The 14,986-nt window shown below is 35.5% G+C and overlaps 2 protein-coding genes across 2 annotated transcripts in view; both read right to left on the reverse strand.

Annotated features, from left to right (window-relative positions):
* The window catches only part of LOC142348160 (uncharacterized), a 586,343-nt gene extending 585,314 nt beyond the window's left edge, over positions 1-1,029 (reverse strand). The window contains exon 1 of the mRNA XM_075399390.1: positions 1,006-1,029. The gene's annotated coding sequence lies outside the window, so the exon portion shown is untranslated. The remainder of the gene's footprint in view (positions 1-1,005) is intronic.
* An 8,932-nt stretch (positions 1,030-9,961) lies between these two features.
* Positions 9,962-13,747, reverse strand: LOC142348163 (neuralized-like protein 4). Its single transcript, XM_075399394.1, has one exon. The coding sequence runs from the start codon at positions 13,690-13,692 to the stop codon at positions 10,087-10,089; it is 3,606 nt and encodes a 1,201-aa protein (XP_075255509.1). The 5' UTR covers positions 13,693-13,747; the 3' UTR covers positions 9,962-10,086.
* Between the last annotated feature and the right edge of the window lie 1,239 nt (positions 13,748-14,986).

The following is a 14,986-nucleotide window of genomic DNA, read 5'->3' on the forward strand; positions in this document are numbered from 1 at the left end:
ATGTTCTCTTATATCATCCGTAGGACAGAGCAGCTTAAACGACGAATGTAGAGATGCCGTCTTTGCGGTGGTCTTTTAATTGCACTGACTGCCGTCTGATGATTAATATTTGTGCCCGTCTTGAGAACTTTTGGTCTTCTGTCTTGAGACTCTTTGCCGGCAAGCACATTATCATTGCCTTCAGCTTTTCGTTTCTTTGAATTACGATCGCTAGCAGTACTGTCAGTCCGATTTGTGAAAGCAGCTCTAAGATACGGGTAAACCGGTTTCTTCAGAGAATTTATCTCCAGCTTCAGTGAATAAATTTCAGAAATCAGCGAGTCTACTTTCTCAATTTCAACTTCAAGAACAGATATTCGATCAAGAGCTGATAACTCTGTTGTAAAAGTTGGAAAATAACTCGGATAAGACCAAAATATCATTCCAATGCAACTTGTTGTCTGAGCCATTCCAAGGCACGATCCATGAGCACATTCAGATTTACATCGAACGCAGATAACGCGTTCTTGTTCTGTACATAAACCCATGCACACAGTGCATGGCGTAATCGGTAGGGGAGACGGCGGGGACAAAGCCCTCATTGTTTGGGACAAATAAATACAGTCCCAAGACTGCAGTAAGCGCTGAATAAGTCCTAATTAAACGATTAATCTATATTCTTTTATCTAAACAAATAACTAGAAGACAAATAAATCAGTCGAACAAATGCGGAGAACCCTCGCGCCAAATGTTGACAGGGAAAATAATCTAATGTAACCAAAACTCAAACAATTGCGAAGAAACCTTGCGCTAAAAGTCTGATCTCGGAAGTCACGGCTTCAGTGTTTGTTAAATACTACACCGTTTGCAATAGTCGAATATGAAGCATACAATTTTCTTCCGCCGGAATCTGAAATCCCCGGTAACTGGGGCTACCCAAACAAAGTCCGGCCTCTGATACAACAGTAAATAATTACAATCAAGAGCTGAAACAGAATTAAATAGCCTCCTGGGTGCCCGTGGAGACTATTTAATAAGTTTATCACAACAATTAGGCTATTGTTTATTGGGCTTCATTTGACTGTAAATGAGGTTCGCCATTAACGGAATCTTCATATGTAAAGTGACTAGTCTATAAGTGACTTTAAAAACAAAAAAGCAAACACTTTTCTAAAAAAACACAGCTCACAGCTCTCTAAGAGAATTCGAGTATTATAGTTAACATACACATGAGACCAAAACTAGCATTTTTGTGACCTTTCGTCTATAAGGAGTGAAAAAATGTTTTATTTAATAGCGTTAAAAGTAGTCTTGAATTGATATTTTTGAAGATAGAATCTTAGTTTGAACGAAAATTCAGCTAAAAGTGAACAAAATCATGTCAAATTTCCTGTGTTTACGCAAAACTTTAAACCTCGATAACTCCTCGAAAAAATCGAAATTCAGAAAAATCTTTTTAATTCCTAGGTCTACGCTGGACGATCTTTTTAATGAGGGGGGTCGGAACAAAAATGCTATTGGCATAAATTCATTCATTCAATTAACCTACATCCAATACTTAATTTACTGCAAATTTTTCAGGGAGTTAATAGTGATCCACTTACTCAGTGTTATTCGTCGCACACATGACAGAAAAAAAATCTTCGGCTTAGAGCAACTGCTCATAACTTTTCGAGTAAATTTAATTCCAAAATCCAAAATACATGTATCGGAAGATTCGCTTCTTCGAAAAAAGTAAACAAGCTTCGGCTTTGATCTATCAGTTCATTTTTAGTTGCTTTGAATTTTTTCTGGCCAATTCGCAAATAATTTGAGAACCCAATCATCAAAAGATTTTTCTACAGTCGTTTGCTGATTCTTCAACCTTAGCAAATAACAAAAAATAAGATTAAAATTTTGACAGCAAGGTGAATTTTTGTTTAACTTTTTTAAAGTAATTCTTCTTATATAATTAACGGTGAACACTTTCGCGAATTGTTGTTGACACAGCAGAAACAAAGTATCTGATCTAAAATCGAAATTAATGGTGCTTATCATGTTCCTAGGTTGAAAATTGGTTTTCTGCTAACGATTGCTCTGTCTCAAATTTCTCACTTTTACTGCTGAATTTTGTCACTTTTACAGGCAACCAATTTTTCAGCAAAACGTCATGGGGATAGCAGTTTTGATCAGAAAGAGATAGTTCTAATCAATTCTCCGTTTTTAAGCTTCTACAAAAATTTTTTGACTTTCGCAGATTCTGTCTATTTATTTTAACAAGGAGGCTAGATAATGTGTGAGATTTAAAAATACCATTTCATTCAACAAACCAATAAATGAATAAAACAATATACCTTAGACGGCCTATGAGACCTGTCATTGATGTGACTACCGGAAAAGACAGCGATAAAAATGAAGTAAAAAGCAGAAGTAAAAAAAATCACAACCAACTTTACAAAACCAGTGCTGAAGTCAAAAAATTTATAAGATATCAAACTCGCGATATTTAAATCTTCACTTCCGTCTCCATTGAACATCATCAAGTCTTTTAGTAAAAGGACTATCTCAAAAAAAAACAAAACATTGAGAAGTATCCAAAACTGACAAAAAGTCTTCTGAAACAAATTGACTAAGCCCTAAAGACATCAGTCAAAACGTTGTTTCACCAAAAAATTAACGACATCTCTTAATAATGAGGCTAAGTTACGAAAATGATAGGAATATGAAAAATACGAAAAAGTTAAGAAAACCGGAAAAAGTTTTTTTGAAAAAAAAAACTTGAATCTTTGAAACAATTAACTATATACCGATATTAGTTATAGAGTTCATTTATATAACTATTGCTGGTCATTGAGACCCTTTATTACTCAATATATGGCACACGAAAAAAAACAAACAGGGCAAAAATAAAACCCAATTCTGCAAGAAAACGGTGTCGCAGCTCTTAATAAATTATTAAAGCAACAGCCACGTTCAGTTGCATTTTGCAAGCGCTGTTCTGATTCGAGTGTTCAGTAAAGTGAAAACTAACCAACGAAACAAAAAAGAACAGCAAAATGGGTTTTTATGAAAAAAAAATCACAAAAATTTGCATAAAAAAATTTGTAGAACCAAAAACAAGAAGACACTATTAAAGAAAAACCGCCACAAAGATTAGTTTATTTCTCAAGTGAAAAAAAATTTGACCGGCATTTACTGATGAAAAGCAAAAGATTGAGCGAAATTACACAGAAAATTGACAAATTCAAAAAATTATTTAAATTTTATTAAAACAATTATATTCATTGTCATAAGAGACATTAGATAACAACTCAATGTATTTTATAGGTTCACATAAACCTCTTCAAGAAGAAATTTGGATCCTTGATTAGTTAGAATTAGCAATCATCAAACTGCAAAAAAATTAATGAAGGCAAAACAAGAATTCAGTTAAAGTTCACTAAAGCTCTTTGTCAAAGCCATAAAAACCAATAGGTTTTCTCTGCAAACAAACTATATATACACTTGGCATTATCTTCACGTAAATGGGAGCTGTCATTAATTGAGCCGTGATTGAAATTATTTTAAGTAACTAACATTAAAACATAGCTGTCAGATTGCCAAAAACTAGCCGCAATAGCTTTGTAGATATGCAGCCTCAAAAAAAAAACAGAACAAAAAACAAACAGTAAAAAATGACAAGACAAAAAAGCTCTATCGTTGAAGGCTGAGATGTTACATTTCGATTAGGAATCTGTATAAGTTATTGCTGCCTCTATTAGCTGCTCTCAAATAAACTCCATTTAGAGTGACACACATTCACTTGGCCTTATCTCTTTGAATTGAAGTAAATAAAAGTCAATTTCAAAGTGAGGAAGTCATTTTTGAGGTCGCGGTAAAAACCGTGTGACCATCAATTTAATCACGCAAATGAACAAAAAAACACGCTCCACAAAGAGGAAAAATGACGTCACGCACGGAGTTCAAATAAAATTGCACGAAAGAATGAACAGAAAGCAGATTTGAAGTGGTTGTGACGTCATAGGGTCGTAACAAAAATCCTGACCACGAAATAAAAAAAACAAAGGGAAGTCCAATAACAGCCCCAGCTATCGCTGTGCGGCTATTAAAAAACTAAAGCGAAATATTTTGAAAAGGCAGCGCCAGAAATTAAAATTTCTGATTGTAAGAATCCAAGATGAGATCGAACCTACCCCTGATTTTGCCGCGCGCCCAAAAACCACCCAATTGTTCCGAATGTTTTTGAATTAGATCACTTGTTAAGTTAAATATTTAAAAAATTAAAAGAACAATGATGCATTTTGTATATTTATTGAGTTAAATTTGCAAAAAAAAACGGCAAAAGTTTAAGTCTAGATTTTATAGGGCGCCTAATTTCGCCTAGCTGTCTTTTGGAGATCACAGAGTCTCTGTCAGCGATTTTTAGGTTTCTACTTCCTGGAAACCTAAACAAAGAGGACCAGAAAAACCATATTTTGTACCATTTTTATGAAAAAAGTTTGAATTCTGAAAATTTTAGCAAAAATTTTTGCCAAAAAAACTTCAATCAAACAATTCATCAACACTCTTCTATCTTTAACAAAAACAATAACACTCTATCATTAAAATTTTTAACATACTTTTAATTATATTAGCAACATTTAGCCAAATTTCTGCGAAAATTACACAATGTGAAAAACTCGAATATTCACAAAACTTTAAACCTCGATAATTCCCTGTAAAAAACGAAATTCGAAAAAATCTTTATAATTCCATATTCTAGGATACTCACAACTCTCTACGATGATAACGATCGGCCAAAATTGACTGAACAAAAAACCATTTGAGTATATAGTTCCTCCCTCCCCACTAAAGTCGGGGTCGGAACAAAAAATTGAAGACCATTAGCTTTCTTAAAACGCTGAAAGCAAAATCAAAACATTAACCAACTATTTTTGACCCTCATGAAGCTCTCATTCAAGGGAAACAAGCTAAAAAAACTAGGTCAACTTGGAGTTTTATTCAATTTTCTAGAGAACAATGCAGCCCCATTTTTAATCTTGACACAAAATGAAACTTCAATTTTCAGGGGGGTAGTCGTTTCTAAATCCAATCAAAGTTCCACGTATTTTTTGTTTTCAGTCTGGGCAGATTTTTATTTTCGTTTTTTTAAGTAAAGAATTAGGGTTCATCGATGAAAAGTCTGATACAATGGTGCGTAGCGAATCAATTGAAATTTTAAAGCTTTGTTTTTCAGTAAAAAAAATTCGAGTAGCTGTTTGTTTCGCCCAGACTTCCGTAGGAAAATATCTCCAGAATGACAAAAGTATTGACAACTAATACCCAAAAACTCAAGATATTGTCGAGTGTGAAGTATTACCTTAATCACACAATTTTCGTTTACTAAAATGCATGGCAGAAACTCCCAAGCCACTGTTAATTTTGGAAATTTTAGAACGTGTTTGAAGAACACTTAACTTGCGTTTGAGAGCATTTAAAAAACACCCGTTTTCTACAAACCACGCAAACTATTGGAACAAATCTGTTATAATGAAAAACCTATTAATTAGAACTTTCCACGGAGTAGCGTCCATTTAGTAGCATACGCAGAGAGCAAAATTGCGTTCAAAAAGTGAAAACAAGGACATTTTTAATGCCTGTTTTAAAAATCATGTCCATCAATGGTGTGATTAAGTGTGCTTGTAATTTTGAAACACCAGACTCAAACTGTTGAGACTGTTGTTGGATTTGATTAACTTCATCACTGTGTCTGCTAAAGAGCTTCAAATATTATATATTTGATAGCAACAAGTTGTTAAATTGAGGGAGATTGATGGATTACTTGTTGACGCTTAGAACTCAAGGAGACCGCAGAAAACCCGCAGGTGGTAGACCTGTCATGCAAAAAAAAACATTGCGCCCACTCAGTCAATTTATTTTCGACAAATATTTGTCATGTTGCCATGGGCAGATTGATTTAAAAGTTGCCAATTGTACTAACATTGTTAAAACTTTAAATGACCGTTCTATAAACTAACAAGGGGGCTCGGTAATGTGGTTTCCCACATACTGTTCCAACCCTGCTCATCCACATTTAGAGAGCTCATGATTCTTGTCATCAATAACCTTACAAGACATTATAAACGACAAAATAAAAACAAAAAAAAGTACAGCAAAAAATCAAAATATAATTTTAAAAGCACATTAAACGAAGTCAAATGCCATCAGATAAGACCCAAAATACAGTTATCCTGAACTAAAAAGCATATGGGACTTATCCATAAGGGGACTAGATAACCAGTCAACAAGAAAAAAGGGGGCGAACATCGAAAACCCATCGATTTCTTTAAACCAAAAAATTTCGAAGGTCATAAAAACCAATATTAACCAAAAATTCTAGAGATTCAAAAATAAGTCTTCAAGAAACAAATGGGTGCCCTGAGAATATATTATAGAAAAAGACTGCAGAATAAATACATATAGAAAAAGAGAAAAGCTTACAATTACCAAAAGTATTGAAGACATTAAAATTATCAGCTATTATCTTAATATTAAGTATATTAATTCAATTATTATTTGTCTCGTCAGTTAACATATTAATGAAAAATTTCACATGTTCACTTGTGTCTCATTTGAAAATCAATAAAACTAGCTTTTAACACGAATCTTGTAAAGGACAATAAAAAAGAAAATTGATTATTCACAAACATTTGAAGAAAATGCATGCTGTCCAGGATATAGAACAACGGTTACAACATAAAATAGACAGAGGGTTTGACATTTATAACAAAAGAAGGTGGATGGCACCTGTCATTGATGAGACTAAGTTTAAAGTTGACAGAAAGAAGAAAATTGGATTTCAAAAAAATCAGAAAATTTTGAGCACAAATAAGATCAAAGCATCAAAATCATTGGCTATCACCTGATGGCCTTGAAAAAATTCATTAACTCCCCACAGAGAAGCAATTGAGATCTGTCATTAATCAGAAAATTTTGCATGACAAAGAAAAAGAAATTACAGGCAGAAACCGGAAAATAAAAAAATACGAGCACCGTCGAAATTATTAACGCAAAATGTCAATCAGTGCAAGAATTTGGATATAGTAGTCAAATGAAAAGTTAAAAAACTGTCAATGCTTTTGAAGCCATAAAAACTATTCGCTGACAATTTTTTGTGTTCACCTTAGCGTTTACGTTAAAGTCATAAAACCATTAGTTAAATGACGAAAGCGCTGACGAGACTAGTTGTTGATTCCTTTTAGGATTTTGTGGCCAGTCATTACTGAGACCGTTTAAGGAATTTACAGAAATGAGTTATTTTCAAAAAGTATCTTATCAGAAACAGGTTTTTTTGAAATAATAATTTCAAAGTCTTGAAAACCATTAAGTATGCATTCAAAGCAATAGATAGGTTAAATTAATCATCTTTGTGAAATCAATAGAACTTTTTGTCACCGAGCTTAAGCCACAGGACTACAAAAATGCAGCAAATGCAGGCAAAACAAAATTCACTTAAAATTAGGAAAATAATTTTTCAAGCCATAACAACCGTGAGCGACGACTCCCTAAAACAAAACAGTTATGCCTCATTTATCATTAATAGGTTTTGCTTTAATAGAACCTTGACCTGAAAAGTGATTTGTCATTGAATGACATGAGAAAAACCCAAATATTGAAAAAACTTTTTGCAAAAAGCTCTCCAGCATAATTCGAATCTTTTAGATTGTAAACTTTTGGATGAAACCACAACTAGGCCCTTTATATCAGCTTTAATTTTACTATTTGACGTCACGCGCGCAATTCAGTTGAAATTGCATGAACGAATGAACAAAAAGCAGATTTGAGGTTAAGTGATAGTAAAGTCAGATGGTCGTAACAAAAATGTTGACGCAATAAAAAACAGAGGGCCGAATACAGCTGGCAGATAGCCAAGGAAAAGCCGCAATAGCTTCGTAGATTTGCAGTCTTATTAAGATAGTAAAAACAGAAAGTTCTTTTTTTATAAATTGCTCAGATGTTATATTTTGATTAAGAATCTAGATTCTATATAACTTACTGCTGCTTCTTCTATCCGCTCTGAAATAAACTTCAATTAAAGTGACAAACACTCATTTCAACTGGTTTCTTTGAATTGAAGTAACGGAAAATTAGTTTGAGAGTGAGGAAGTCATTTTTGAGAGCTAGGTAACTCACTAATGACGAAAAACTTAATCACGCGAGTGGACAAAAATACTGTTTCACAAAGAGTGAAAAATGAGGTCACGCATGAAATTTAGTCAAATTGCATTAACAAATGAACAAAAAGGCAGTTTGGAATGATTGCAATGATTGCGACGTTATATGATTGTAACAAAAATCTTGATAACGAAAGAAGACATAAGCAGGACAAGAACGTCTTTGACAAAACTCAAAGAAGCAAATAAAAGCATGTCTTTTTCCGGAGTACTTGGTTCGCGAAGAAGGCCAGCACAACAACGAAACTTTTAATCGAACAATTGAGCTACAAACTTTGTCAAGAAGAGTACAAAATACATACATAGCTGGCAGATTGCCAGAAAATAACCGCAATAGCTTCGTAGACCTACAGTCCAAAAAGGTAATAGGAAACCGATCAAAAAAGAAAGTTCTTTTTTAAATGCTGAGAGGTTATACTTTGATTAAGAATTTTTTTAACTTACTGCTGCTTCTATCGGCTGCTCTCAAATAACCTTCAGATAGAGTGACAACTCACTTCACCTTCTATGACTGAAGCAAAATAAAGAAAAGACAATTTCTGATTGAGGAAGTTGTTTTTGAGAGTGGGGTTAGTCATGTGAGACCAAAAACTTAATGACGCGAATCAACCAAAAGAAACTCTTTCCACTAAGAGTGACGTCACGCAAGCAATTCAATAGAGATTGCATGAAAGACTGAACAATAGGCAGATTTGAAGTGAAGTGATTGTGAAGTCATATGGTCGTAACAAAAATCTTGACGAAGAAATAAAAAATCCGAGAGGGCCGACAGCTGGCAGATAGCCAAGAAATAGCAGCGATAGCTTTGTAGATTCGCAGTCTTATAAAGATAGTATAAATGGAAACTTCTTTTTTTATTAATTGCTGACATGTTATATTTTGATTACGAATCTAGAATCCATAAAACTAACCACTGCTGCTAATATCCGCTCTAATATAAATTTTGATTAGAGTGACAAAAACTCACTTCACCCGGTTTCTTTGAATTAAAGTAAAGAAAAATCAGTTTGAGAGTGAGGAAGTCATTTTTGAGAGTGAGGTAACTCACTAGTGACGAACAACTTAATCACGCGAATGAACAAAAATACTTGTTTCACAAAGAGTGAAAAATGAGGTCACGCACGCCATTTAGTCAAATTACATTAACAAATGAACAAAAAGGAAGTTTGGAATGATTGCGACGTCATATGATTGTTACAAAAATCATAATAACGAAAGCAGACATAAGCCGGACAAGGACGTCTTTGACAAATTCAAAGAATTTTCCCTGAGTAAACAAAAGAAAAAACAAGGCCTAGAATGGACTATGAATCGATTACAAAAACCATTCAAAAAAATCAGACCAAAAAATAAAAAACAGTAAAAATCAATGTCAAAATGCCGCATGCAAACAGAAAACTAATCGCGAGAAAGAGAACTTTTGTTCAAACACCATTCTCTTACTCTGCTTAAAAAGTGGAGACAAAAATTACACGCCGCAAAACCACTTGCTTTTTTGCTCGGCTTCCTGTTTGGACGCGACCAAAATCACTACTCTAATTTGACTTCTAAGAGAAGATAAGACACAATACAATTCAATTTTTTTTTTGTAAAAAACCAAGGCCAATAATAGACTCAGCTATCCTGTTGGGGCTATTAAACAGGCTGTTGACCCGCAGACTCCCACTAATCAAGATTTGCTTTCAGTACGAACGTACTACACCCACAAGTGTTTGGCCTTCTTTAGTTCGTGTACAGTTTCTAGTAATTTTTTAACAATCTTAGTTGCTTCCCTTTCAGCAAAAAACCTCTTTTTGTTTCCAATAAATGAATTCATTTAGAATTAGGAGATAATGTATCCAAATTTTTACAGCTAATTACATGTTCTACGCTAAAATGTTCTTTTATTAGTTTTTGTATCTTGAATGATTCATTCCTATGATGAAGGGGTTTGATGTTTCGTCTCAACTTTGATCAACAGGGCCGAGACAAAGGTGGAATTCTTCTCTTTTGTCATCCACTCGTGCTCTCCAATAGGAATATCGTCGTCTAAAACCAGCATCGGATCAGGCGGAATACTGGCCGTGTACGAATCCGGCTTAACCCAAACTTGAAGAGCAATTTTTGCTTGAACCTCATCGCCGTTTTCGCCCATTTTGAACATAATTTCAGGACAAAACGCCGACTGTGAGCAATACTTAACAGTTGGCGAAAGTAGAATCATATTTTCAAACTTTTCGCGTTGTTTTTCATCGCCAAAATTGTTCACAAACGGCAGTGTTGTATTACCTGAAGCGCGTAGACTCGACGGCAATTTCAATTCGGCAGAATCTAAAATTCTTCTAAGTTGCGATATTTGCGGACAGTGATAAGCAATGTGCCAAGATGATTTATCAGGCTTGATGCCTCTAGCAGACTTGGTCAGTAAATTGAATTTGCACCAACCAGTAGGCAAAGTAAACGGTTTCAGTGGCTCGCCCTGTTTAAAGCAAGTTTCGGTAGAGCGTAACTTGACGCACGCTTCACAATAACAGCAAGGCTTCTTACTCGAACTTGCGTAAAATTTAGCAGGAATTTTGAGCATCTTCAGGATCTGTAGACACTTTTTCAGGTATTCACAGTTACCATTGTAAACGGCCGATTTCGAGACGTCTTTCAAGTTCTCGATGCAGTTCGCAGCCTCTGGTTCTATATCAGCTTCGAATTTGAAATCTGGAAGAATTCTGATGTCTGTAACGTATCCGTCCAATTCAAGCACCATGTATAAAGGCAGGCTAACGTCGTTCACTAATTGACCGACATTTTTGGAACCGACAATAAGATTTAGATTCAAATTGGAGTCCACTAACAAACCAAGAGTGTTACCTTTTTGCAGCCAAGTATCAGCTAAATAGATATCGTTTTTTATTAGTTGGCCATTTTGGTACACGCCGGTAGCAGACACAATCGTTCCCTTTCGCAGCTCGTGCTCCGGGTCGAATTTGCTTACCAGGTCAAGCTTTTGGGAAACGCCCACGGAAAATTTGTTTCTTAAACGAGGATCAGTTTTCTCAATTTGGAAAAACATTGCCTTTCCCACATGAAGCGATTCAGAAACCATAACAATACACGAAGTTCGGTTCTCTTTCCTTGAGCAAATTTGTCGGTCAGAACTCAAAACAACATTTGAATTATGAATGAAAGCCAGGTTTGAACATTCGACTTTGTGTCCTATAATTTCTGCTTTTGGCAACTGGACAGTATCAGTTCTGGTTCTGACACGCTTGCTTGATGACGACAGGTGTCTTTTATTTGATGACGAAACCACCTCCAAAGATTGTAATCTGCTATCGGAGGGCTCGATGAAAACATAACAATTCTCATTGATTTGTTCGTCAATTTGAGCGAACACAAAATCATTCCACGCAAATGATACCCTGTTTTCCGCAGAAAATACTACACTAATCTCGGCATTTTCTGTGACAATAGAATCCAAACACGGGCTGTAGTTTTCACTCACAATTGTTCCATTCACGTGAACTTTGTTTTTGTGCCAATAACACAAATACCAGTTTTTGCTCAGCTTTTCAAATGACACACTGTTGAAACCCTGGATCAAAATTGGGTCGAAATTTGTAATCCCTATTTTGAAATTTGAAACAACAGCTATTTGGTCTGCATTTTGCTTCAGTCCAACTTTAACGGTAAAACATTTAGTATCATTGATACTTAAGCCGCTAAAGATGATATTCGAGGAGGTCTTTGAATCATGCTTCTCGGAGCGGACAGCACTCTTCTCAGTCAAAGTGAAGTCATGTGTTGAACAGGGAACAAACTCGTGGTTTATTATCTCTGTAGTTGAGTTACTTTGGCATTGGTTAAGTTCGTCTTGCTCAATTGGTCCCCTATCGGGATGCAAAATTGTGACTTTGTTGCACTGACCGTACAAATCACAGATTGCAAAGCATCCTGCAGGCACGTTAACACATGCTACGCCAAGGTCTTTACCGTCTAAAAAGACGTGCATTTCTCCGTCGGGTGTTCGCATTATTCCTACTTCTGCACCCTCTGATAATTTATCGAAGTCACAGTTGTAATTATTCCAAATTGTATCGCCATTATATACTACAGCCGATCCAGAAATCATCCAAATATCATGCGTTATCTGTGTCATAGTCTTCGGAAATATTATCTTCTCTGGGTCTTGCAGCGTTAGTCCAATTTCTAAAGAACCAGACCATAATGACACTAAAGAATCTATTTTAATTTCGAACATTTCATTATCGGCTAATCGCCTGTTGGTAATCAATATTGCATCACTGAATTCACTTGAAGCATCTGGTCTGAAAGCCGTCAGACGGTTTTCTTCTATAGAGCAATTTCGACCATGCTTAGAATGAAATCTTAGTGGATCCATTAATTTAGGTTTGTATATTTCCATTGACAATGATGGTCGAAGCATTTTCACGTTAAGTTCAGATACTTCGAACGAAAGGTCAAGAAACAACTTCAGATGTTCTGTTTCAGCAAAAATAGGGAAACTCCAAAAATCGGAGCCTTCTAACGTTATGCTGAAGCTATTTTCGTGAAAGCTGCATTCAAATGAACTGCCAACATTGAGATGATTGAAGTGGTTCAGAAATTTTAGGAAGTTTAAATTATCTGCCAACTTACGTTCACCTTCCATAAAGACTCCAGAGGAATTAAGTAAAAAATGCGCAGCGTTTCTGTCTAAAATTTCATAGTTTTCAACATAGAGTCCGATGGCCAAGGGCCCCGATGCAACCATACTGTTATCACCAGCCAATTTTGAAACACGAAACGACAGTGGAGCGCTCGTATCACTGAATACGATAATATTTTGATTCCCGAATTTGACCTCGTCAGCCTGTTTTGAGATAAGAGATGTCGACGCGCAATATTTGAGAGAATTCGCAATGTATGATATTGGCAGCTTGTTGCTTTCATATATCTCATGTTTCTCGCATGAAATTCCTGACTCCTCGCCCTTTCTCACATCACTTTGCATTTCATCCACATTATTTCTCGATACTTTATTTTTCACATTTTCCTCGGATAGCAATCTTATTTTTACTGCCCGGCCATAAAGCTTTACAAAGGCGTATACATTTGCCTTTTCAAATGATCTTGGTAAATTGATTGGCCCTAGATTTACACCATTTAACATAAAACCGATCGTGTCTACATCTAACAATATGACACCTAAAGTTGTTTGCTCATCCAACAAATCCAAGCTTTTTGGAAAGTAATCTAGACCTACTAAAGTGGAGTCAGAGAAAATGTCCGCATCGCGAGCAAACACTTTCGGTAATGCGTAAAAGTTGGAAAAAACTTCCTGATGCTCGTCAGAACAAGAAACTACGCCAAACTCTAAGGATTCTGACAACTTTTCGTCAACTTTCTCCAGGCAAAACACGAACTCCTTGTTAATTGCTAAAATGGAACAGGAACAGACAATGCAATCCGCAGATGTGTCTCCCAATATCCGTGCTGCTAGTTTTCCACTGTCTGAGATACAAATTGATTCGCTTTCAGCAATCATTCTGTGCCACTTACATTTTTAGATCTAAAATCAACTCCAAATTTTGTAACGCAAACTGGTTGCCTATTTTGTGCATATTATACGGTTTCAAAATATCCAAATTCACAAAAAAGGTGCCAAAGGCTTCATAGAACGAGGCTGTGCGCATGTTATTATGTTAACAAACTTCTCAAGCATGCGTCGGTCCTATAATGGAGCAAGATTGCGATCTAGTAGTAGTAGTAAACGAGTCAATTTCAAAACAGGGGTGAACAAATCATTTAGTCCAGGCATCAAGAGAAATTAGGAGCAACAATTTTTACAAAAAACATTTTACAAAAGTAAGAACAAGAGATATCAATTTTCAAATGAGATATCAATTTGCAACTAGAAAACTAAGTACTTTAGTACAAAAAATGCCCAGCGGCATATGGAACTTAATATCGTTCAGCCTCAGCAGCTCATTTTCACATCTGGTGGCTCTGGCAAAATGTCATCTTCAGAACAAAACTTTTGCGTTTTAAGCACGCTAAACAGTCCAGGAGTCGATGAACTTGTGGAAACTATTTTGTACTTCACTCTTAACCTCGGCTTGTTTAATTGACCATTTTCTAAAGCAGCACCATGTCCGACTCTATCTTCCGGTAGCAAAATGGCGAAGACATTCTTTGAAAAGCAGAGACATAATTGCGATAATTGCAGAAATAATCAATCTGAAAACTCTTTATTGAAACTTCTCCAGCATGCGCATATATATTTATGAAGGCTGCCATAGAGAACAAATGTAAAGAATGATGGCGAGAAGGAAGCTTTGTGACAAAAAAGTTTCCTCTTTGCTGAGGTCGTGTAAGTCACGGTTCCTTTATGAAAGAGAAAATCTTTTAACAATAAGCTATTTTGAAGCAATATAAAGCTGCCAGTTCAAATTATCCCGATATGATGCAGCAAAGATCTTCAGTAAAGTCAGTGCAATCCGGTGCTGCCTCACCAAGGTTTAATACTTGCCAACAGTCAAAACTAAAATTTAACTTTCAAATTCAGATGGATGAAAACTCAAGCAATTTGAAACTGACTACTTATGTAATCTGTTAGTGTCTTGTTGTATAATATGTGACTAACAGCATGTAAAAATTTTTAAACCATCAAGGTACAGAAAATATGATCCAATTGAAATTACATTTGGCATATCATTGATAAATAACAGAAACCGAGGACACTCGCTTGTGGTACACCAGATGTCACATTCCAGAACGTACAGAAAATGGTATTCACCGTGACCCACATTAATTGATCAGCAAGAGGATCTCTTCCGTTT

The sequence above is a fragment of the Convolutriloba macropyga genome, chromosome 10, assembly GCF_964194025.1.
Source record: "Convolutriloba macropyga chromosome 10, txConMacr16.3, whole genome shotgun sequence".
In the NCBI taxonomy this organism is placed as follows: Eukaryota; Metazoa; Xenacoelomorpha; order Acoela; family Convolutidae; genus Convolutriloba; species Convolutriloba macropyga.

Excerpts from the sequence above, each read along its gene's own strand:
- LOC142348163 (XM_075399394.1), bottom strand. The coding sequence starts at position 13,692 with ATGATTGCTGAAAGCGAATCAATTTGTATCTCAGACAGTGGAAAACTA.